General features: G+C 40.9%; 1 protein-coding gene across 1 annotated transcript; it reads right to left on the bottom strand.

Annotated features, from left to right (window-relative positions):
• Positions 1 to 11,612: 11,612 nt before the first annotated feature.
• CALM2 (calmodulin 2) lies at positions 11,613 to 25,253 on the bottom strand. The gene is made up of 6 exons (XM_072856740.1): positions 25,108 to 25,253; positions 20,574 to 20,604; positions 15,176 to 15,319; positions 14,985 to 15,091; positions 13,951 to 14,086; positions 11,613 to 12,511 (listed from the first exon to the last, which is right to left on the bottom strand). The coding sequence occupies exons 1-6, from the start codon at positions 25,108 to 25,110 to the stop codon at positions 12,483 to 12,485; spliced, it is 450 nt and encodes a 149-aa protein (XP_072712841.1). The 5' UTR covers positions 25,111 to 25,253; the 3' UTR covers positions 11,613 to 12,482.
• Between the last annotated feature and the right edge of the window lie 380 nt (positions 25,254 to 25,633).

The raw sequence follows: 25,633 nt of genomic DNA, 5'->3' as shown, positions 1-25,633 counted from the left end.
TCAGTCAGGTAACACCAGCTTTTTAACCTCAGTGACTCTGTTTGAAGCAATTGCCCCTTCTGTAATACTCCAGTGGTAGAGTAACTTGAGCATTCTTCTGTGAGAATACATCAAACTGGCTTGGTTTTTTTTACTGGAAGTTGTGTGACAAGAGGGCTATTCACTGGGGTACAGAATCCACAGATGGGAGGTATAGCTAGCTCAGAGTTACACAGGTTGGTATTGCCTGTGCAGGGATAGCTGGTAATTTAATAAACAACATACAGGATATTTTGAGTGAAGTAGTAAAATGGAGCTGCAGTGGCCTTGAGTTTGATCTCTTGCAGTAAATCAGGAATTGTATTACAGAGGCCAGAGAAGTCATGCTACTACTGAAGTGATTAGGATCAGCCTCAATACTGAAAGGGCTGAAGACATTTTAAATTTTATGGAATTGTAATTTAAGCAAGAAAGGAATTTTACAAATAATTTTTCTGCCACATAGACACGATGTGCATCCAATCCACTCGTTCCTGTTTTCAGCTGCAGAAATATTCATACTTTGGCTCATCTACAATCTGAATTTGTCTTAGCCACACCGCCAAAATACACCTCCTTCTAAATCTGGCAGATACTCTTAGTTCTTTTAAACCCTTACAAGGGAAGAAAAAAAGATACTGTTTATCTTGCCTATTTTTTAGAGGATGGTTAACAATAGTAACAACATATACTGCTTTTCACTATGCACACCATAAAGGGCCTTCAAGATTGAATAGTCACAAAGAGAAAGCTGAGGTGTTTTAGTAGCCTTCTGAAGACATTTTGGCCAAAATCCTGTAAACATGAGCTGATATGCCACCTTTCTTCCAGCAGCAGTCTTGTTGCCATTAAAGACAATTCCCGCATTACAGTTCTTCACAAGCTGTGCTTACAAGATTGATGCCCTAGCGTGCTACAGAGTAGAAAGGCCACAGGCATAGGAATATGGTCGTGAGGGTAACAGGATCTCATGCACCAGCTGAGATGAAGTTACTGTTGATAGTTAGGGTATTAATAGATGAGCTTATTATGCCTTTCTGCAATAATTTAAGGAGTTACTATCCCCATATTTGTGGTCATCATGCTCACAGTGAAGTCAAAATAAGATAATATAGTCAGTGCCTCAACAGCTTCAGTGTGAAGTCTATTGGTTTAGCTTAAATTTCGCTTCACCTGCAGTTTAAAGTAAGGAGCAGACTGTGGCAATAAAGCAGCTGAGGTGGGGCACACATCCTGTTCTGCTAGTTTTGCTGTGGAAAGGGACAACCTCCAAGACAAGATAACAGACAATAACTGGCAGATGTAACTTCTTAGGCCACCGCACAGAGATTCACTGGATCTCATTTATCAGGATCTCCAGTCTCCGGGAAGTGTGAGTTTATTCGAATAAGGCAGCCCCTCACAGCACTAGCTGAGCTGACGATCCAGAGGGCTAAGCTGATTTGAATTACTTCGCATGTGCTCAGGTCATACATAGAGCCCTTATGCCTCAGCCAACACATGGCAATTTATGTACACATTTTGCATTTCAGATGGCCATGCATATTTTATTAGTGGAAATACTCATTTGCATAGTACTTACTGGAGTCAGTAATTTTTTGAGGACCTCTGGACAGCAGAACAACATATAAACAGCCTGAACTTTGAAAAAGCAACAATTATGGTGAGTTGAGGCACTGTTGTCACTGTTACTGTTTTTTCAATGGTTTCTATCAGTTTTTACTTCAAAATAACTAGTTTTCATTATGAATGCCCTCAGACAGGGTAACCGAATTTACTGTAGAATGAAGGACCTGTGTACATGACTGGGCACAAACAAGCCAGAGTGGTTTTTTTGCTCAAAATGGTTGGATTTTAGATAGCTGTGGTCTGAAAGATCTGTAACCACAGTGGTATCTACTGGGGCTCTGTGTCTGCAGAAGCCCTATTTTTCAGATGCTGAATGGGGATAGACTCTAATGTAAATTACTACTTAAGTCCCAGTTCAGCAAAGTTCATGCTTGACTTTCAGCACAGGCTTCAACCTCTTACTCAAGTTAATCACACACTTAATTGCTTTATTAAATGGAGACAGAACTGAGCATATCCTTAAAAATATGCTGTATCAGGACCTACCCCACAGATGGTCAAGGTACCAGCTGAGGCCTTGACCCAGATACCACTGAAATGAACAGGAGACTTCAGTGGCCTTTGGGTGAAACATATAAATAGGAGTCACAGGTGTGCTTCAGTGCTGAAATACATAAATCAGTTTTCCTATCATGTAATTTTCATCTGATTTACTTACTGGCATGCAAACCTGGGAGCTGGAGGAGAGCTGAGGGCTTAATGTCCTGGTGTAGTGTTAGTATCCTGGAAGAAAAAAGTCAGCACAGAGAGGAGGATGATAGGACCTTCAAGCTACTGATTCTTCCCAGGCTTCCACACAACAGAGAAGAACAATATGGTGGAGCTGAAGGTGGAATCTGACTCACAAATATGCCCCATCGTTTTGCATAGGTATCTTTCAAAGTTCTGATCTTGCCTAAGCACAGCTCCCCATAAGGTTGAGGCTCCAATGCTTTTCTAAAGTGTTAGTCATAATTGACTAATCTTACAAAACTGCTCTGAATAGTGGAAAAATATTTGTTTTACCATAATCATCCTTTATTGGAGGATGTTTGGGGGGAAAAAACCTCAGGATAAAAATTAAATACTTAAGTCTTGAAGCAAAAATGGAAGAATTATAAATGGCAGAATGCAAAAACCTCTTCAGTAAGTTAATTTAAGTTGAGCTGAGAACGTCAGACTCTGCTGCAGGGTAGCTTGACTGAATGGCTCAAAATTCATATGCCACTTTTGTTTTCAACCCCACATTACTGAGATTGCTGTGCTGTGCTAAAGACAAAGCAAGTCTGGAAAAGGATTTCCTAGCTAGGATCTGCTTTGAGGCTGTAAGTTAGCAGAGAAGACAGGCCCTCCGCATGATGAGTGACTTAGAATATACATGTATCATGAGCAATATTAAGGATCTGAACTGGGGCTTGTTTTCTGCCTGGCCACAGGTTTACATAGGCTGTATTCAACAGTCCTCTGTAGGTGCCCTGAACAGCCTTCTAAGCTTCACTGAAGAGGTAAAAACCCTGTCCAAGAGGCGAAGAGCTTTGTTGCTGGGTACCTATCACACTAGACATAGGATAGGGAACAGGAGACTCTCTCAAGCACAGAGACTCAGGACAAAAGTACTGCCCAAGAGGATACAGAGAAGACAACTTTTGAGCAGTGGAGTTAAGAGCAGCTCTGTTTGTTGGCAAGATGAAGTTGTCACAAGAATGACTGTGGACCAGAAAAGTTCAGAATTGCTGGAGTTCAAACAATTAAGCCCACCTGCTCTATATTTTGAACAGAAAAATAAGAATGAGAAAGGAGCAGCAGAGGCTGTGCTTTTCACAGAAAAACACTCAAGAGTTGAATATGCAGGTTTATTTTAGGATTGCTTGCATCCCCAAAGGGGAGACTGGTGGTAAGAACTGAAGAAGTAGGACAAGTATGCAAAAATGTGGACCTTTGACTACACCACTCAAATCTCTACCTGGGGGGAATAAAAAACTTCTTCTTGTCCATGAAAATTGTGAAAACACAAAAGCAAAATATTCTGAGGAACATATTTTAAAGCTCAGGTGAAGTAGACAATACAGGTCATGTATTATCTACAGAATAGTGATCCCTAGAGCCTTCACCCACTTACACTCTGAAAGTGAGCCACAGCTTGTGTTTCTCTGATATGTACGTATATACATAAATGCTTACCTTGTCTTTAAAACATAAGGTGCTGGGATTTCTTCCTGGTGTTCTTAAGTGAGTATGTTGCTAGCGTTTTCCCTGTCAAATCTACAAAAGTAGGAAGAAAGTATGCAGAAGCACTTAGTAGTGAGATACTAGCTTTTTGTTTACAGAGAGATAGATAGATACTCTCCCTCTGCCTTTTCCTTTAGAACTGTGTGGGGGCTTCACTCAGTTGAGCTGGGCTTCTTGAAGAAAATCTCATACTGCATACCTACCTAGGTATTAGCATTGGCTGATTAAGCAGGTAAGTTGAGTTTCTTGTGCGGTTTATTCTCTGAAGGCATAATGTAACCTCTCATTTCAATTTGTCTTTATATTAATTAAAAGTTAGTCAAAGACTGATGAAAGCACAAACCAATATTGGAACCTAATTGTTTCATCAGTGAAATAATTAAAAATGGAGGAGAGTGGATTCTTATGAAAATTATTGAAATAGCTAATCAATCCAGAGCTATGGACACGTTTACAGGCTAAGAGAAGCCTCTTGTCTGGAAAGGCTCGAGAGTGTTCCCCAGAAGTATACTAGGTCAGCAGTGAAATTTTGCCCTTTGGCATGATTGGCAAGGTAGGGTCTGCCTCTTCCCTTTGAGGAAACAAAGTGCAACTGAAGTGGAGGATACCATTTGTATGACTCCTTTCATCCTACTGTGCTAACAGTGAATGGATATAACTATCAGCATTTTTGGTAAAAACATCCTACTTTGGATAGGTTCAGAAGAGAAGGCTGGGTGAGGGCTGAAGAAAGAAACAACACACATACATTTGAATATTGGATGCATTTTCCCCATGCTTCCGATATAAAGTGTAATTGCATCAAGATGTTCTCTGAAAACTGCCAGTTTGCTTAAGCCTATTCAGCAAATTACCTCAATAGCTGCTTGCCACAGGCAGATTGCAAGGAGGTACTTTTCTCTCAGATGCAGATGAGGAATAAGGTCTTGGGATTGATATAGATGCTTCCAATCTGCTTCAGTAGCAAACGACTGCTGTTTTTTTTTAACTGCTAACATGGCAGGCAAACTTATCTTTAGATATAGGCAGCCAAGAAAGTAAGGACCATGGATATGAAACCTTCCCCTCCCAACTATTTTCCCCAATTTCACTGTTTTTGTAGTGAAGATTACTCTTTAATAAGAGCAAAACAGCAAAGCATTTTATACCTCTCTTCAGTAGCCAAAGATAATTTATCAGAACCTTGGCAATAAAACCCATCCTCAAGTGTAGTTTATGCCAGATAAATGATGAATCTACAGCACAGCAATTTGGGCCATTCTGTGAGGGACTTCCAGCTTGGATCACGTGGAGATTTCTTCAGGGTATGTGGAGATGTGTCTCTCTAGCTAATGCTTCCTTAGGGAAGGGTAGAACATGGGCAAATTCAAGGGAAAGAAAAAGCTGCCAGAAGTAAAGGAGATTTTTTGTAGCATTTTTTCCAAAGCCCAGTAAAGAACCACAAAAGGATTTTAAAAGGTTTTAGTGGAAGCCACTGCCTGCAGAAACACCCACAGCATCAATCCAGTTATGATGCTATAATGTAAGGGTGGAAGAGGATGGAAGAGTTAGCGGAGGGGCATAACTTCCCTGCATGTTTAGCCTGGGCATCACAGCCCATTTAAAAAATGAAGAAAACTTGTCCTACTGGTAGAATAACAAATAAAACAGGGAGAATTGCTGAAAGTGCTCATTTGCCCTTGCTTTCAGATGATCTTGCAAACTGGCCTGTTAATCTGGGTGGTAGGTATGGCTTCCTTATAGTGAAAGTCAACAGAAGACAATCCTCTAATACTTTTTATCTTGGCAGCCTTTTAAAATGTAATATATATATAAATAAATGCCAATATTAATTCCATGGAAAAATGCCTAGCATTCTGAGTTGAAACTGCAAATCAATTATGCAGTCTGCATTAATTCTACCATCCTAAAAAAAGGAAAAAATTCTACTGACATATTACACTGTTTTGTGAATCAATTCCAAATTATTGGAAATTTTCACACATCCTAATCCATTAAGCAGCTTTGTTTTTTAAGCATATTCAAGGCCTTTTGAATCAATGTAAAGACTACACTTACCATAGAGCTTTAGCATAGACCTTGAATTATGATCTTCCTATTCTGTGTGAATGATTTGGCAGCAAAGGACTCTGTATTTCCACTTTGGACACAGGGAGCTTCAAAGCTCTCTTTCAAAGGCTTAAAGTTTAGTTAAAATTAGAAAAACAGAAAAAGAGAAGATTTTCTGATTTTTGAAGTTTTTGAAGTTTTCTGTTTTTTTGAAATTTTTAAAATTTAAAATATTAAATAAAAATATTTGAAAAAAAAGGTGTTTATAGTACTCAGGCTTCAACACCTTAGAAATAGAGGGAACTGAGAAACCCCCCAGTGTTCCTGGGGTTGCTAATCGTCTGGTGCCCCACAATTAATAACAGATTGGGAGGAGGGGGAAGACCCGAACCTCTTTTTTTTGCCTTTTTTTCCAATAGCAGTGTATTGTAGCTGTGTGAAAAAAACTTTAAATTTAGTTTTTTAAAAAATAGCTCTCACTCCAGAAACAGACAATTCTTCCACAATCCTACCAACATAGAAAGCTACCAGAAATTCCTTCCCTCAGGGGCCATTAGTTGCATTTTCCTGACTGCCAAAAAGCACATGCCTTTTAAGAAGGTGCCACAGGACAGGGATGTATTACTGTAAGGATACAGTAGGCAACTAATCTGAATCCAGAGCTTGTCAGACCTGGAAGGAAGGAAGAATACCTGTCTGACCTCTGTAAGGTTGCCTTGTCATGAAAGGAACCAGCCAGCACCAAAAGATGACTACCTAAATGACTAAGGGAGGGATGCTGAATGGAGAGCTAGTATTATTTGCTGATCAAGGTGTCAGTTACTACTGATAAAAGTACTGGTTTACTAACAGGGAAGTTTAACTTCTGAGCAAGTACATGCCTACCCAAAGGTCTTATCTGCCAGATGAGGATTATGCAATTGGAACAATCTAAATACTCTATTCCAGCTGTGGGGGCCACTAGAAATGTATCAACAACCTCAACTACCACCCTTGCCATTTGAGAACAAACTGCAGAAGCAAACCAGGGGCTCCAGCCCTAGGGTCTCGGTATTATTCAGAGAATAGTGTTGGCCTTTTGTCTTGCACCAATTAGATGTTTGCATCAAATTTATTTTGGTTTCCTCCCACACTATTCTCCTAATTTTATATTCTTTCATCCTTTCTTTTCCCTGTCCCCTTTCTTTCTCTTCTTTCCAGTTCAGTTCCTCCTAAAAAAAAAAAACCAAACAGGCCAACCTGCAGTGTGCTGTCGTTACATGACACTACACAATATCCTGTTTGTACAGCAAGATCTTAGAGCAGGAACTAACTGCTACTCTGCATACATGAAGTACCCAGTAAAATGCAGACCCATTCTTCAGTAGCCTACTGAAACTCTGAATAATGTTATAGTTAGTAAGAATTACTGTATCATACTGGCCAACCAGAGTTTTGCAGGGAATATGCCTCATCTTTAGGCTACTACTGTTAAAGTAATCTTTACCAAATCTTTCACATCTTTTGAAAATCTCATCTTAAGGTATTCCATTGGGACTAGATCTTTGTGCAATTTCTTGAACAGTATCTCAGGACTCTCAAGTTTAAGACACTGAAATAAATTCCTTCTCCATAGTTCATATTAAAAAAAAGCCATAGGAAGTATTTTTCTAAGGAGCAGCTAGAAAGGAGTAAGCAATTTCAAATAAACCTGCCATTTACATCATCTGAAGATGACACTATGACATCAGACTTGCACTTATGGAAAACTGGAAAATTAAGGTCCCCATCCCCACTCCCAATATTTTCTTCTGATTTTTTCTTTCCAAGCTTCCTGTAAGTCCTTAAAAATCCATTTTTTTAGTGCATACACAGCTATCAAAGACTCAATTTTTCAAAAGCAGAGTAAATAGATAACCTGACAAACTGACTATTCTTGTAGGAGAGCAAGAACATTTTTCAAAACCAGCAATTGGAGTAGATGCAGTACGGTTGTTCTCACTCCAGTCACAAATTTGTGCTAATGATAAAGGTAGGTATAACTAGAAAAAAAAAGCTGAGGAGATACTATGATATGAAAATACACCTACTCTAACAAACTCTCCATCATCTCTCTCTCTCTCTGTCCTGATGATTCTATCTCCTTTTCAAAGTTCTGTTAAGCATGGATTTATTATGCAGTACCCAAGTTTTCAGCTTCATCCCTTCTGGCTGAAGATGACAGATTTTTTTTTTTTATACTTAGACTGCACATCCCAGTGTATTCATATACATTGTCATCTCAAATACCTACTATTCTCACTTGGAAAAAAGATTGCTTTTCAAGATTCAGTTTTACAGACATTCTTTGCCAAACTGAACATTTTAAACTGAAAAGTATCATTTGACAGACTAACTGAATTAGAATTAAACTTAAGGCCTTAAGTATCCATTACAACATGAAGACTTAAATGGAAAAGCCATTTATAAATGCAGTATTTCAAGAATTTTTAAAGTCTCTCTAGTATTTCCCACCCCTCCCACTGGAAACAGCCAATGATGATTCATCCCGAACTACAGAAACTCCCCTTACTTACACAACAAACTGTTAGTAAACCAGTTTAACACAGCTTTTCTCTTAATTGGACTGAGTTACTGTCCAAAAACATGGCATAGTCATACAATAGAAGTGATATATGTAAATATAAGAAAGCAGTTATTTTGCTACTCATTTTGTCCAGGTTGTTATCCAACAATTCCTGAAAGGGACCACTCTGATGCAGCAGATTTAGCTACCTTACTGCTGCAGAGTTGTCTTTAGAGACCAATGCCCCATTTGAAAGACTGAATACCCAGTCTGCGTTACCTCCAGTGGGTCCATCAGCTGCACTCCTGCATTATACACTCATCTACCTTCTGAGCTATAGTCTCCCTCAAATAATTAGACTGATCTTATTAGCAGGCTCCTAATCCTGTCTCCTTTACCCATTAGCTGTCCCTAATTTATTAGCTGTATCTTAACAGGCTGCAAGCTTACCAGCTATTATTCCTCATATATTCCCCCACCAAAAATCCACAGCTATAAGTCTGTATTTATTTTCAAGGAGGTATTTATTTTCAGGACAGCTCACAGCCTTGAAGTACATAGTGTCCTAGCATCTTCTACAGCCCTGCTTGGTGGCTCCTAACACCACTAGAATGAGTTAGAGACATAGTCTAAAATTTATCAGGCTGTAGCAAGCAATTGCGTTGTCTTCCTTCACTGGGAAAGACCACCATATGAAGATAGGGTTGCACACCATAGTAAGCCTACAAAGCAGCAGGGGCACTTTCACTTCACAGAATCATTTAGACTGGAAGGGACCTCTTGAGATCACCTAGTCCAACTCCCTGCTCACGCAGGGTCAGCTAGAGCCACTTGCCCAGCACCGTGTCAGCTGCGTTTTGAATCTGCACGGACTTCACAACCTCTGTTTGACCACCTGCACAGTAAAAAAAGTGTTTCTCCTGTTCAGACAGAATTTAATCTTTTTAAATTTGTGCCCACTGTCTCTTGTCCTGCCAGCGGATGCTACAGAGATGAATCTGGCTCTGTCTTCATTCCCTCCCACCAGGTTTTTATACACATTGACAGGATCTCGCCCCCTAAGCCTATACATCAAGGGAACAGCAGTCTTTAGGCATAAGATCTCTCACCTTGGCCCCCAGTTTAAAATAAAACAGCACCACCAGGTGCTTTACTGCAGTGTTGTACCATACAAGTTCTTGTTCTTGCTATTATAGTATAGAATGTTAAGAAACTCCACCATATTTAACAGATGAGATGAAGGATTGTATCTTAGCAAGCTACCAGAACATGAATTTGAGATTTCAGAGTATTCCTATGTACACATCCAGAAATCTGCCTAGTGACCTAAGGACTACCTGTTTCACAATAGCAAAAGCACCTGCAAATGCACCTCAGCCAAAAGGTTCTGCTTCCACCACACTCCTCTGCTGACTGTACTTCAGAAGACATTCTTCCATTAGCAGAAAGTACCAAGAAGCATTACCCCCATTAACTGCAGTTAAAGTATGATGTAAACAGGGCTACAAGACTTCAATATTGACCTAGAAATCAGGCATTTCATTTAGGCAACAGCAACATGGACACTTACACTAAACAATACCAGTAGCTTTGATTCCTGTGACTAAACACTCCGAACAGGGAGCAGCTAGAATGACAGTAAATAAAGGTGGCCTTATCACACATTCTTCACCCATTCATTTTATGAAAGGCAATTATCTTGGCCAAGGCAGTCTTTCATAGAGAGAGGACCCTCTCCTTTTTACCTTCGCCAGTCAGATGCTTCCAAATGCAGGCCAAGTTGTAGAAGACTGTGGGTCAAAGTGTGATTCCCAGCCTACTGAAAGTCAAGACACCAGATTGGCAAATACCACTTCCTATCAGATCCTTGTTTGCATGACTTACCTCTAGAAGTGACACTTTCAATACTGCAATTCAGAATCTCAAGCTGTTTTTCTGATGGTTCTGTGAAATTCTCCTCAACCTGTGGCAGTTTAAGCACCTATGTCTCATCCCCAGGCTCCTACGCCACAGGATGAAGACTGGATAGGAAGGTGTTTGGTCACTTGCTTTGTAGAAGGGAAAACCCTAACTGTTAGACTACTTAGACTGCATAAGCTTCCCGAATCAGATTGCCAGTGCACAAGCAACAATTCTAAGGAATTCTGATGCTGGCCATTTAAACACTTTTGACAAGCCTCCCTTGGAAAACCAATAGAGATCCTTATAGTCCTTAGGGAGCAGGGCTTTAAGATCAGTGACCATAAACTTTTGATCAAGTGTTTCTGAAATCAGGTTGATCAGCTGTCCTAATTTTACATTTTCATTGTAATCATAAATACCTCCAAGATTATTAAAGCAGTTTTACAACATTAGGTAATTGCTCTGCTGGGACCAGTGAGGGTAACCAGATGCAGAGGCCAATGCTTTGTTTAAAGGCAACCAGAATCCCCAAACAAGATAACCACATAGCATATGTAAGATCAGTCGGGATCTTACATTCTTGTCGGGAGAGTACAGAGGTGAGGGGCACAAACAGCCTCTGGCATTCTTTTGAGATCTTGGATTTGTCCTTGGTCAAAACCAGGTTTGTTTTCTGCTTTAAAAAAAATTTAAGCCTTGACAAAGAACTAGTGCTAGAAGCACAGTCATGCTCATTAGCAGATGAGTAAGAGAATGTTTTCCTTCTGTACTTTGAGCTGACTGCATCCTGAATGGCAATTCAGACATGGCAGTTTCAGAAGAGTCCAGGTGTGAGACTAGGTTACCCCGATGTAGCAGCTGACAGGGAATAAACTCCAAAATAATTAAAAGAAAGCAAACAGGTTTAGTTGTCTGAACAAGGCATTTTAATTTTAGGTCAACTATTGAACTAGGTCAACATCCAGTTCACAATGTCTACAGATAGTGGGCATAGCCAGTCACTACGTTAAGTTTATTGAAGCACCAAGCTCCACACAAGACTGTAAAATACATTTTAAACTACTAGTAAGAAAGCTTCTTCAAGTCAACAATACTATTAAGGGCCAGAGTTTAAGGACTAAGTTTTCACCTTCCAAGCTATTTTAAGACAGCCAATCCATTGCATAAGCAAACCAAACTGCTACATACTGAAACACATAGAGCAGCAACTGTATTGAACAATTCCTGTAAATAATTCAAGGATACATTGAAACAGTATGGGTAAATTGTAATTTTTTTATTGGAAAACAAATATACAACTTGGAATGGATTTGAGGCAAATCGTGCCATAAGCAGATATTTTTGAAAATAAGTGGCTAAACAAAGTTTAAAAAGCATAGTAACAAGAGGAGAAAATGTTTTCTGGTACAGGACCAGCAGTACAAAAAAAACCTTGTGTACGAGTACCTGGATAAATCACCCGTTTTGCATTAGTGCAACTTAAGTTTCATATTGTTGACTGTCAATCGTCCACAACGTTAAGACTCCACATTTCAACAACATGTTACAGGTATGACCACAAACAAGTTACTGTGAAGTAAGCTAGGAGAATGATTTTTACAGTGCATTAGCCACATGTATATATACTATTCACATGGTTTTATCCTGCAGTTAGCTGCAAGAGTCCTTATCCTCCATCACAGAACACAGAATAAACTCCTTTATGTACTGGAGAACTAGAGCCAGCATGTCGCTTTAACTAAGGAATTGCTAATGCATGGTAAACCCTAGCTTACTTTATGTAACTTGTTACACTAGTCATACCTACATCTCCTAAAGAAAGCTACTTTTTTTGAACAGACAACCCAGATGTTCCCTCAGTTAACCAACTCCATCTAACTTTAGATGTGCAGAAGGGCTTAAATATCCAGAGTAAGCCACATGCAACATTTGTTACTTAGATCAATTTTCCAAAAATCAGAACAGTGACAGTAAGATAAAGGAGAAAAACATGGAGGAATGGCCTTCTAATTACTATACATGCATATTCTTTTGACAGTAAGGGAAAAACCTTTTACAGATAAGTTACAAACAGAGAAAAGGCAAATAAACAATTTTGTACAAGAAATTTAACACATTCTGTACAACGTCTTCACTTCGCTGTCATCATTTGTACAAACTCTGTAAAAGGAAAGAGTTGCATAAGAGTTACTCAGAGAAAAATCTGAATTGCATGATCTGAGAAATGACCTGTCTTACTAGTGCTGAATACTGTTTCAAAACTATGTTTCCAGTTACATTCAAAAAAGCAACTTCAAGACAGTCCCCTTTTCCACCAATCACACCTAAAAACCTTTTATTTTTAATGGCAAAAGGCCCCTACTTTTATCCAAAAAGTTGGTCCCTCAGTGAATTGGGGAACAGCCTTACTTCCAAAATAAAACATTACAGGGTCCTCATGCCCACTGACTTACAGATAGGAAGATATCCAAGAATGACCAAGAGATCAGTAGAAATTGTGCTGAAGTGGCAATCACAGTTAAGTTGGTGTACAAGCAAGACATAAGGTTGGTCTGAACTTTTTTCAAAGCAGAATAGCTCAAGTCTTACTGTTTTGTCTGACCAGCTTTAAGCAACTAAATCATTGCTTATTCACAGCACATTGGAAGTTAGATCGCACAAACTAGGATTCTTCCCTTATCTTGCTGAACCATAGTTTCAGGTACAATAACAAAAAGAAACCAGGAACCTAAAAGGAGTTAACTGGTTGCTCAAGTTTCAAAAGAGCAACTGGAAACAAGAAGGATGCCTACCCTCTCTAGTGCCAGTCTCTAAACAGTCTATTTGTAAGTACAGTTACAGAGCAGCAGCCTTGTTCATAAAAACGCCTTTTCACTCAGATGAGTGCTCATCCTGAGGCCACAACCAAGGTGGCCTGAAAGGGAAGCCACACCTACACCTCAGAAACAGTAAGGGTATTATCTGAAAATACCCTAGCTCTTTTCATAAGATGTTCAGAAAGTTAAAATGAAAACAAGCTTAGTGCTTCTGAGCTGCAAGCAATTGTCTAACAGAACTCCTCCTGCTTGCATGACTTCATTTAAGTTTCAACGCCAGGAAGAAAGAAGGAAAAAAGCTACTGCTGCACCTGATTTGTGTGAAATTATTTAAGAGGTCTTGTAAAGGTCTTGAAATTTCTGAGTGTTTTAGAGGCTTTCCCCCTTTAATTAGTAATTTTAAGAGCATTAATAAAAAAATGAGTGACTTGCTACAGTCAGATCAACATTCATTAGTGAAAAGAACAGTATGAACAGTATGTGAACATCTCTGCTAGCTTCCTTATTCTAATGGTCATTAGACAACATTAGAAAGTTACTTCTTACACTGCACATTTGAATAGTCATTTTTTTGCCTTTGGCACAAAGGTAGCAATAACCCACTCAAACCTATTCAGGGGTACATGATGTACATACTAAAAGACATTAGCTTAAAGGAACACTAACAGTTGAGAAGACCTCATCTGAACATTGCCCTGTTTAAACTTGGTGTGGCTATCAGTATCTATACAGTCACCAGCAGGAAAAGTGCTACACAAGAAGAATCAGTTAACAACTCCTTACCTTCATAGTTTACTTGACCATCACCATCAATGTCTGCTTCCCTAATCATTTCATCAACTTCTTCATCTGTTAGCTTCTCCCCAAGATTTGTCATCACATGACGGAGTTCTGCAGCACTAATGTAACCGTTACCATCCTGGGAGGGGAAAAAAGGAAGACTGGAATAGACTTGTCTAAGGCCTAGTGACTTAACTGTAACTTATGAATATCACAGAGCAAGTTGAACATGAAGAAGTTAGCATAGCTTTAACCACTAGCATTTGTGTAAGGCACATGAGAGCTGTAAGCATATCTTCAGTATTGTTCAGGATCTTAGTCTTAAAAAGATATTTTAAAAACAATTTATCCAATACAGTCTACTTTGATTAAAAAATGTCTTGGGACAGGACAGCCACTGACAAAGCAACCAGCACCTTTTGCAACCTTTTTAGGTGACAGATGCCTATTCAATCATGTGACTGTCTGGTTCAAGTGTCTATTTCTTCGACCAGAAGCTACTTATCTCATTCACCCATTTCGTGGGAGTCCAGCACAAAGCCACAAGGCCTTCAGAGAACGCTTTTACATATTCCGTCCTAGTTGGGACACTGGATATCAAAGTACTAGTGTATACAAACTCTGGACTGACTTTTTCCTCCCCACACCAAGGTACTTATCATATATTTTCTGTTTAAAAGTGCATCTTGCTTAAGAAGCTGAGTAACTTTAGACTCATTCAGCAGTTTACTTAGTAAAGACTAAGTGAAAGATTTAAAAGATCACCATGTTAAATATTTAAGCAATTTCCCTGCCAGCCTTGTACAAGTATTTTAGTATCACAGCAAGTGGTAGCTTAATAGTATCACCCACTACCATCACGATGACTCATCTGACTTTCAGGTACAGCACCACAGTAGACTGAACTTTAGGGTGACTAGTTAACCTAGAAATTCTAGATGACAGGACTGCAGATACCCCTCCATTCAGTGAGGAAGCTCTTTACAAGTCAGACTGAGTTTTCATAACAGAAATATTTAAGATAAACATTTTAGTACCTTGTCAAACACACGGAACGCTTCTCTAATTTCCTCTTCACTATCTGTATCTTTCATTTTTCTTGCCATCATTGTCAGAAACTCTGGAAAGTCAATTGTGCCATTGCCTGCAAGACAGTTACTTTGTTAGAAAAAACCAAAACAAAAACATTTTAGGCACTTTATTAAATTACTTATTAGTAAAATCTTACCATCAGCATCTACTTCATTGATCATATCCTGTAGCTCTGCTTCTGTGGGGTTTTGACCAAGCGATCTCATCACTGTCCCCAACTCCTTTGTAGTTATAGTACCATCACCATCCTTGTCAAATAGTGAAAAAGCTTCTTTGAATTCTGTACAACAACGAAAAAGGAGTTAATCCCTTCAGCTTTGAAATGTTGAGTTTACTTAATCATATAAGAATCCACTGCTGCTTATTGTTGTAAATTACAAAACTTGATTTCATTCTCTCAAGAAAATTTCAGTATACTGCTCAGTCTGCTATAATTGTAATGGCAATACAGAAGCACCAGCATCTGGAAAACAAGCCACCAGTCTACCAGTCAGCCACATTCCAACCTAAATAAGATGGAAGGTCATCCATTTCAGAAATACTCGGATGTCTGTTACTCTATCTTGAGCTATCTATCTACTCCTAATACAGAGCTGAAAGGAATAGCTATCTGCAACTAAAATGATCCACATCCTCGGTAGAAACTGTTTCTTTCATGAGAAAATAATATGAAATTACTTAGAGAAAACTGAAAATTGGTACTCCAAATACAAATGCTACAGCTTAATAGCATTTCTATTACTAATAGAGGAGACAAGTCAATGGAAAAAGGTATAATCAGACCAAACTAAAAATAAGTTTCTCATTATAACTCACTTCCACTGGACATGCAAGTCTGAACAGTATATGCTACATGAAGCTGCAGTACCTAGCACCATAGGTCTTAACATTTGGCCATACCTAGCTATAAAAAGGAACTTCTCCCAGCTCTCTTCCCACTGGACTTCTGCAGTTCTTCAGTCTATGTATATACACAACTCCAGTCAGTTGTTCAAGGAGGAAAGTCACTGGAGTCTTAATTTCTGAAAAGCTGCTTAGAAAATTGCTTCAGCCCTACTGTATCCTGAAACAGCCTTCACAGAACTCAAAACCAGCTGTAAGACTGCTTAACTGCGTTTCAATGCTACCTCTTAACCCCCTACAATGGCTGTATTGTAGCCAGCAATATTAATACAAGCACAACATGTTTAATTGTCCAGTACAAAAATGGAGTTGGTTTTAATCCATGCCATCTGTTTGTCTTTGGCCACAGACCTCAAACTAGCTCACTGGACTGTAGTAGCTCATATACAAATTACAGTTAAACATGAAAAACTATCTATTCCCTTGTATAGCGCAGATCCTTTTACAGCTTTCAAGGCACCCAAGATCATGCCTTTGGAGAACTCGTTAAGCTCAAGGGTACTCCTACATCAGAAATACTTCCAAGAATTAATTTTTCAACATTTCCAAGCAGACAGCTTTCCAGATGGTGGGTTTCCCAGACCAGAATTAGTCACAGTAAAAGTTGTGTTTTCACATGAACTGCATAAAGTCTTACTTCATCCATTTCATACTCTGAAACACTTGAGGTGAGTACAAGCTGGCAAGTGTTAAAAACACAACTACAAAAAGAGGCTTTTTATAGTTCATGAATGCAGCTATAATACCAGAGCCACAGTTGAGTCCCATCCAGGAAAAAAACACTCTTCTACATCTAACAGTTTGAAGTGTTCCAAAAGCCAACTCCCTGTGCTGTTTAGCACATAAGAATCAGAGCAAGGCTACCACAGGACCAGACAAAACAGTTTCAAGCTAGTACTGTATAATCACAAAGCAGAAACAGGCCTACCCAGGCAGGCAGCTATAACCTGTACCTACAGTAGCTTCCAAACAGTCTTTGGGGCTAGTTTCAGTTAGCTTGGAGGCAACAACTAGGTTTACTAGGAATAAAGTTTTACACCAGGGAAGAAAAGGCTTTTGGGTCAAGCCTAGTAAAGAACTTCATAGTCTATCATGGAAGGACCTCAAAAGGAAAACATTGAGTCTTCATCAAGAGTCAGGTACTCAAGTGTTATTCAGAATGTTTAGCTGTTAAGCACTTCATCCTTAGCTTGAAGGTCAACTGTCACTAACCCCAACCTGAAGCAGACTTCACAGTACTGCAATGACCCTGCTTAGAAAAAAGTAATAATTTAAGCAAAATTTAAAGACTTGCTTTCTACAACATGGGCCATTCAGTGGTATATTCTGAACACTTGAAATTAACCTCTCAAAGGACAACTCTTTACCTTTCTTTTACTCAAAGATGCTGTAGGCTAGGAAACAACCAGCTCTAAATCATAACCATAAAGAAAGTAAAGTGAGTCAAAGATCAGCAGCATGTTCCTGTTTGAAATGCTGAATCAAGTTAGGAACACTATTAAAATACCTCTTTAACCACCTCTAGGAACCACCTCCAGTAATTAGAACAAAGGAATAACAACCTGTGCAGATACATTTGGACTAGAACAACCTAGCATAGCTTTGGAGGATTTGCAGCATTGGCCAAAGGCAGCTATGAAATACTGAAGTTCAGCGAGCAACTCAATTCTGGCTTCCTGCAACATAAGATTACAACACACACCTCCCACACATAAGAAACACTTTGACTCCATGTAGGATGTAAAGCAAATCCTCCCTCTATTCAATACTCCTCCCTATCAAACTGCAAATGAAAACTCTCTTGTATCCTAGATAAGGCTAATCTGTCAGAAATCTGACGACAGTGCCAGCAGAACCACTCATCTACAAGGTTTCAGCCATTCCTCCCTTCTGGAAAGCACACTGCATCAAGAGAAAAGACTAACTCCAGACCCCACGAAAGAAAGGCTAGTCCAACAGAATGTGAACTCTAAGACCCTAGCTCAAAATGTTCTATTTAACAATAGCTTCTGAGGCACCTCTGCACCACATCACCTTTCCAGATGAAGTGGCAGTCTTCAGTGACCTAATACGTTCAGTGAACCAGAACTACCATTCCCACTCTCACACAGTTTAGCCAGCTATGTCTGGAACTTTTATAGGAGAATGTCAATTGTTCTCTTCACAGCTACCAGGAGCTCAACACTTAAACATTATTTCTACGATGAAATAAATTCTAAATAACTCTTGTGGTCAGATCCCCAACAGAGAACCACAGCACACTAAAGGAACAAGGCATAACAAACACCATACACAGGCCTACTTGTTCAGAGAGCCCATTTAGACCTCTTTGAGGTCTAGTGGAAGGAAGTATAGCTCACTAGACCAGTTGCTTTGGGACAAAAGCATCTTTAGATTCCCCACCACCACTACCCACATCAAACGGTCCTGACCTATATACCTTTTTTAATACAACGCTTAACCAAAGAGATACCCATTTGACCCCGCAACTTCAATTTTTACTGAATGAAGCTGCAACTAGCATTCACATTCTGGACCTACTCAGCTTTCAAAAACCTCAGTCTTTCATACGGACAAAACCTGGGAAGTCTTTCACCCCTACCTACAATGACAAAAAGCTTCAGTCCTATATGACCAATGAGTTCCATAGGAAATAATAGCATCTGGAATCTTTAACAACTGTATTCTGGTGCTTCACAGCAGAGGTGGAAGATTTAAGCCCAGAGGTGGCTGCTTTAACTACTCTGGCCTTCTATTTAAGAAAGGGAATGTTTTGTCTCTACCTTGTAGTACCATTTTCTTAAGCCTGCCTTCAAATCAAAAGCTAGGTATCTTCAGATAAGCTGAAATGGAATTGTAGGGGGCTCAAGCCTTTAAAACCACACAGTCTCTGTAAAACATGCAAACTGTACCTGTAACAGTTTTCCCATGCAAGACAGTGGCTTTCAAAAGCAAAACTAAGCAGACTGCTTAGTCAGCTGCAACCCTTCCTAAGCAGTACTAGGGATGGTTCCCTAACAGACCAGCAGTGGGCTTATGCCTTCACATCAGAGGTTTACAGTTTACTTGCAAAACACATTTGCTTCACGAAATACCATAGCTGAACTGAAAGTGAAGGCCATTTTACACTGGATACTAAGTTACACTTTTATTCTTTCCACACAGATGAAAACTCTCTATTCCAGTATGACAAGCTTATTAATACTCACGTTTGGCTCTGAGAACTATACTATCATTACTGAATAGCTAACATTTGCACTAATCCTGAGGTAGTGCTAATAAGCTTCCTGCTTACATTCCATAATCAGCTACATCAACTAATAAAGCTTCTACAGTTAAGAGCTGGAACAATGAACCACTATGAAAAGACAGCAGTGACAACTGATAAAGCCTGCTCCAACTAAACTGATCACAAAGCCCTTAAGATATGTAGGCCACTTCCAGAAAAAAAAAAATCTTGAGTTGAACTAGATTTGGCTCCTGTTTACTCATAAGACAGTACCATGGCAACAAGTAAATAGACTAAGGACTTTCCACAAAACCATAATTAGTCTCCTATGAGTTAAAGCAAGCTTCTGAAGTCTAAAAGCTACAGAAGAATGTTCTTACACTTCAAATTTGGCAATTATGGTAAAAACAAACTCGCTCATTATGACACTTCTGTTTAATACAGTGTCTTCAAGAGCTACACAATAGTTAAATAGCAATACCTCTTAGAGGCTGTTATTTGTATGCTTGACCTGGCACTATTAGATTAGCAGAACCCTAATACCCTCTAAAATCATTTCACATGACAGTTATGCACACTGAGACATTCTAGTATTAACACTACGCACTTGTCAGATCAAAAGCCCTGAAGTTTTTGAATGTCCATGGCAAGGCTGAATTCTGCATTACCAGCTTTAAGTCACATCAATTATTGAAGTTGAAATCAGTCTTCAGAGAAGAGTGACAGATACTAGTTTGTGCAGCCTGCATGAGTAGGAGACATGATAACCAGAAGTTTTAGCCACTAGCAGACGGTTGTCAGTGCATAGAAACCATTGTTAGGGGGCCAATATTAAGATGTAAAAGATGCATATTTATTTGAGAGCAAGCACCAGACTATTGGAACAGTGCACAGAACACTTGCGTCCAACTACACAATGCAGTTCCAAATATGGAATATCAAGAGTTGTCATCAGGAAGCCAGTCTTTGCTGTCATCAAAAACAGCCACTCTGAAACACTGCTGACAGGAGACAAAGTATTTTTTTGCCTTCTGTTAGAAGAGCACTCCAGATTCCAAGTCTTCACCAGAGATTTGCCCCCCCCCCGCCGCCTTTCAGTTTGCACTTGGGACAATTCTGTAGTCATGAGAGGGAAAAAAAAAAAGACAGAGTCCCAAGTCTACTAGCTAGTAAAGCTGTGAGGATTGTCTACCTATTCTAGAGGACAAAAATTCAGATTCATTGTACCCATGGTGCTTTTACAGTAGATAAGCTTTTAAAACTTAGGTGACAAATTAAAACATTCCACAATACTGCTTTAGTATCTAAGAAAGCTAAATATCTTGTGTAACACAGACTGTCACTGGATTAAGAGATGTGCCAGGTCAAGTAGGAGTAGCAACGCAGCATTTAAAAACCTCACCTGCAATCTGCTCTTCTGTCAGTTGATCAGCCTGCAATAAAAGAAAATATCATTATAGTTGTAGCAAAAGTTCAAGGCAAAATAAGACAGACTTGTACAAACCTCTCAGTATGGTAGCTGCTCTTCAGAACTTATCTGTAGCATCTGAGATAGTTCCAACTAACAGAGTTCAAAAGTCATCAGGACTGCTTGCTAAGAACTGGCAGCCTGTCCTCATTTCCTGACCCTGCAATATCTGGTACACCCAAATAATGGATTACCATGTGTATCCGTCAATTACCCAAGCAACACAGGTCCCTCTGGACTGGTTTTAAAAACCTCATTAATACAGCAGACTACTGGTAGTAATACTTTGGTAAACTTAGCCTCAGCTTTAACACTAAACACTTCAGGTCTAAGTAATGCAGCAGTAACCCCCAAATTTAAGGCAGACTAATAACTTCTGCTAAGTTACAATGCTATAATTAGAAAAATACACTCTTCTCTACAATTAAATCATCCCTTGATTAACATGAAGCTTCATGTCCAAGACCTGGCTGTAAAAAACAGAGCCCACATAATCAGCACTAGCAGCTTCAGCCCAAACTGGTAATTTCAAGGTATTTGTCATATGGCTGTCTAGACTTTTTTCAGACCATTGTCTACAGACTCAAGTAGCAAAACTTAGTTTACAGGGACACTAGAGAAAGGTTCAGTGGTGCAAGACAATCTCTCTTATCAGTTGGGTAAGCCCATTTATACCTCATTTTGCTCTGTCACTGAGCAGTTGAATCAACTGGATTTGACAGCAATAAAAAAACACCTCAGCCTTTGAGGCCAAACACAAAACAGACTTCACTCTTGAAAGAACACAAGGACTGTTTGAGGACTGTATAAATACCTTCCCTAGGTTTTCAAGTCAGCTGATTCTTCAAACAAATTCTGGATAGCTTCAGTTGAGTTGCAGTAACAAGGCCATACATTTCATTCAAGGAAGCTCCTTGAGCTCTTTACCCCATAAGTACTCCACCAGAGTCAAAACACCCCACTTTAAAATACAGAAAAGACAGACTCACTGTCTAAGTTCAACACTGCTTTTTTAGTTTTGTTCCTATTGTGACCATTTCAGCAACAACCTTTTTATAATTGCTGCAACATTGACAGTTAGAAACATTTTCAGTCATTAGCTGTGCCCACAAAGGTATCTAACACATTAGCCATCTGACAATGAAATACTTAGAAAAAGGTATATACACCACCTGTCAATTTCTACTTTACTAATTTCAATTTGAATTACATTTCTACATTGCATACAAAGTTAGAAGTTACCAGCTTCTGGTTATTCTTCCCGTAACAGAAGCGAAGCTAGCTGCTCAAAGAATCATACAAGAGCTAAACTGCCTACAAAAAATATGCATACAGTACAGCAACAGCCCAAGATAAAGGCCACAATCAGCGATTTCTCAGACTGCCTGTGGCTCACCTACTCTAAGAATCAAGACCACATTACTGAGCAACTTCTAAGAGAGCAGCCAATGAGCATTTGCAGCTATAAACTCCACTTGTTCCAATTTCAGCAGCTGTAGAAAGTATTGCCATGCAGGTTCAACTTTTTGGTTTTTTTTTTTTTTAAAAAAAAGATAGTCCGGGGTGGCAGCAACACTGCCAAGAACATCACCAATTCAACATGAGGCTTTGAGATTGAAACATTCTGCAGTCACTTAACAGAAGCCTAACAGATTTTTTGCTTGTCTGGAGTGTATCATTAACACAGACAGATTCATACCTTCGCATGCTATTTACATTTTTATTGCTTGAGTGAAGAGAATGATGTGCTACATTTCTGTAGGATATTTATATCCACAGAAAGCTGTAGATCAGATTTAAGTAGCAAGAACCTAGTTTATTTAGGTCAATACTTATGGGTTACCAAGTTGAGTCACATACTGTTTTATATAAACAGTTTATATAAAAGACGTGACATTAAGCAGTGTTTAAGTTGTTAAGTGTTCCCAAACTCTTCCTCTCTAACTCTTCCAGCAACTTAAAACAACCTATAGCCACTAACCATAAATTTGAATAAGCTTTGTGAGTACCTGCAAGAGGTACAGTGTTTGAGAAGAGCACAAGGCTTATTAGAAGCCACAGGTATACGGCAGTTGAAAGATAAGCTAGGAGATGGGGCAAGGTTGAACAAATACCATCTGTACCCTGCAGTGCTAGGCTCTGCAGGGCGTGCTGCGCAACAGCAGTAAAAGGCGGAGCCAGCAAGTCTGCCAGATCACTCCCTCCATGCCACTCAGGTGGAGGGCTATCAGCCCGGATCCATGCGTGCCAGCTACAGGCCCTCCTGGAAGGGCCTTCGGGGCTTCTTTGTCCTGAATTCAAGCTAGATACTCATGCACCATACATGTGACAGTATGCACACCTTCAGTAACGTAACCCAACTTCAGAAACAAACAGTTAAATTACAACTGTAACATGCCTATGCTGAAGTTTTGACATGCCCCTTCCTATGGCCGAGATCCACCTGAAAACCTCCTTCGATGAAGTCAGGGAACCCATGGCAGCTTTGACACGGCATTCTGATCCATGCTGCAGCACTTTCATTTTCACAGCAATAGCTCCCATCCCCCTGCCCCCAGATTACATTGAGGGCCTGACAAAATCTAAGCCTCCTAGGAAAGAAGGGGAGCTGTTGTGTGGGCAGCAGTTTCAGTGGCACATGCAGCCTCTAGAGGTAGTGTTTCATTACAGTCGTAGCTGCTATGCAGTAATCAGTTTGGAAGATCCTCAACAGAGCTAACTGCCTGATAGAGAGCTATCAGCAAATCACAGAACAGATGACACTGTTCCTCTCCAAAACCTGGCATTTTGGTATACTTCACAGGTGTCATATCTGGATGGACAGTTCTGTTCCAGCAAGATTAAGTGAAGAACAAGAACTAGACAGACTAGCATGTAAGGACTAAAATTACACTTGTAGTAGCTTATCTTATTTTGGGAGCAAAGCATCCTGCTTTAGCTAGCATGTGCAGTACTGGACAACATATATTCACGGGTTTAGCCAGTCTGGTCTGTCAGGATGAACTATAACCACATTCAAAGTGTCACTGTGCCTCCTGGACACACCCATTTTTATATAGACCTTGCTTGAAGATACTCCATTTTTGGTTCTGTACAGATGATGGCTAAAAGGAATAAGAGTCTTTTGCTGCTAGATTCACGGCTTTTTTCCTTTATAGATGGTTTGCTGTATAGGCTCACAATTCAAGCAAAAGAACAAATTCAGGCTTCTGTTCACCTAATTTCTTTGCCCAGAGACAGCACTTCAAAAAAACCTTAAGTACCCATCGTTCACATTAGACATGGCAAGTTGATAGCGATCTGATTCCTTAAAAGCACGTAATGAATGAAAAGGCAATTCCACTATACTGCATCTTCTCTTAATGCAGAGACAGTACTAAGTGGTCATTGGTGTTGCTTTTGCGACACAATTGTTCCTTTTTGTACGTGTTTCAGTATCCGCTTGTTTTAATTAAAAAAGCTAAACTCATATCCTTTAGACCGAATTTGAAACAATTCTCCAATTCCACAAAATGTGTTCTATTTCGACAGTTGATTAAAATCCTAAACAAACGTACTGCTAGGAAAAATAAATTATGCTTGACCAAGAAAATGCAGGACTGTCCACCGCAATGACCAAAACGGGAAGCCAAAACTGTTAAAAAGAAAAATCCCTTGTTCAATAGAGCCACCGACAGCAAGGCGTTATCATGAAATCGGCAGGGGAGAGCGGCTCCAACGTGACCTGACAACAGGTCTAGCAAGGAGGGAGATGGTGCAGTGAGGCAGCCTGCCCCTCATCATCATGCTGCTCAAAAGCTGCAGGGCTCCGCATTGCATTATTACCAGGCGCAACACACCTCGCTAGCGAGCCAGACATCTTAAGCGCTTGCAGCAGCCGTTGCCGCGCCGCTAGCTCCCCAACCCCATTCAGCCGCACACGCCGGCTTGCCGGGGGGGGGGGGGGGGGGGGAGGAAGCGATAAGAAAGTGGAGCTGGTGCCATCGTGGCAGGCTCCTTCCCCCCTCCCGGCACCCCCCACGCGGGTCTCCTCCCAGGAGGAACCGTTATCTGCCGCTCTCCCCCCCCACCCGACACACGCCCCGACAAAGCGTCATGGCGCTCGAACCGAGTGGCAGTTTGAATTTTGAATCCGCACCAACGCCCCAGGGCGGGAAAGGGACCCGGGCGGGATTCGTCCACCACCACTTCCTCCTACGCACACACGGCGCCTCCGAACGGGACCCTCCGCCCCAGCCTGCCGGCGCTGAGGCCACCGGCCACAGCAGCGGACGCCTCCACCCTACCCCCACCCTTCTGCAGGCGACCTCGCCCCGCACCAGCCAAACCACCTGCCCCTCTCCCTCCCGCCCACCACCCATCCGCACCCGACCGCAGGCACCCCCACCCCCCCCCCCCCGCCCCACACACCGAGCACCGGACCAGCAACCTGCAGAGCCCTGTCGCTACCCCATGCCCAGAGACTCACCATGGTGGCTCGGCCTGGGTGTGGTGGAAGCTAACGGCTGCACGGGGCACACGAGCAACCTGCCCGCTCTACGGCTCGCCTCACACTGAGCCCTGCCCGGCCGCCAGCAGTGCCTCATAAACCTCCTCACAGCCCGCCCGGATCGCTCCGCGCCGCTCCCTCCCCCCTCCCCTTTTCCCGTCAGGGAACGGAGCTGCAAAAGAAGTCCCGGCTCTTCGCGCTCTTCTCGGCAGCCCCCCCCCCGCACCCCGAGCGCGTCCCCTTTCTGCCCCCGGGCCCCCAAGCCCCAGCGCAGGAAGGGGTGAGGTGCGGGAAAGAGGGGAGCTGCGCTTGTGAAACGGCGGGAGGGGGCGCCGGAGGGGGCAGCCTGAGGGACTATTTCTCTGGGCGGAAGAGGATTCTAGAAAAAATGCCGAGGAGTGCCGCGACTCCAGAAGGAGGGCGCTGATTGGTGGATTCGTACCTGCAATGCGTCACTTGGACATGCACAGTCTGGGCTGGGAAGCGGTTACCCCTCCCCCCGCCT

The sequence above is a fragment of the Ciconia boyciana genome, chromosome 3 (genome assembly GCF_034638445.1).
Source record: "Ciconia boyciana chromosome 3, ASM3463844v1, whole genome shotgun sequence".
Lineage (NCBI taxonomy): Eukaryota > Metazoa > Chordata > Aves > Ciconiiformes > Ciconiidae > Ciconia > Ciconia boyciana.
Note: the sequence above shows the minus strand (reverse complement) of the source record. Positions and strands in the feature narration are given on the sequence as shown.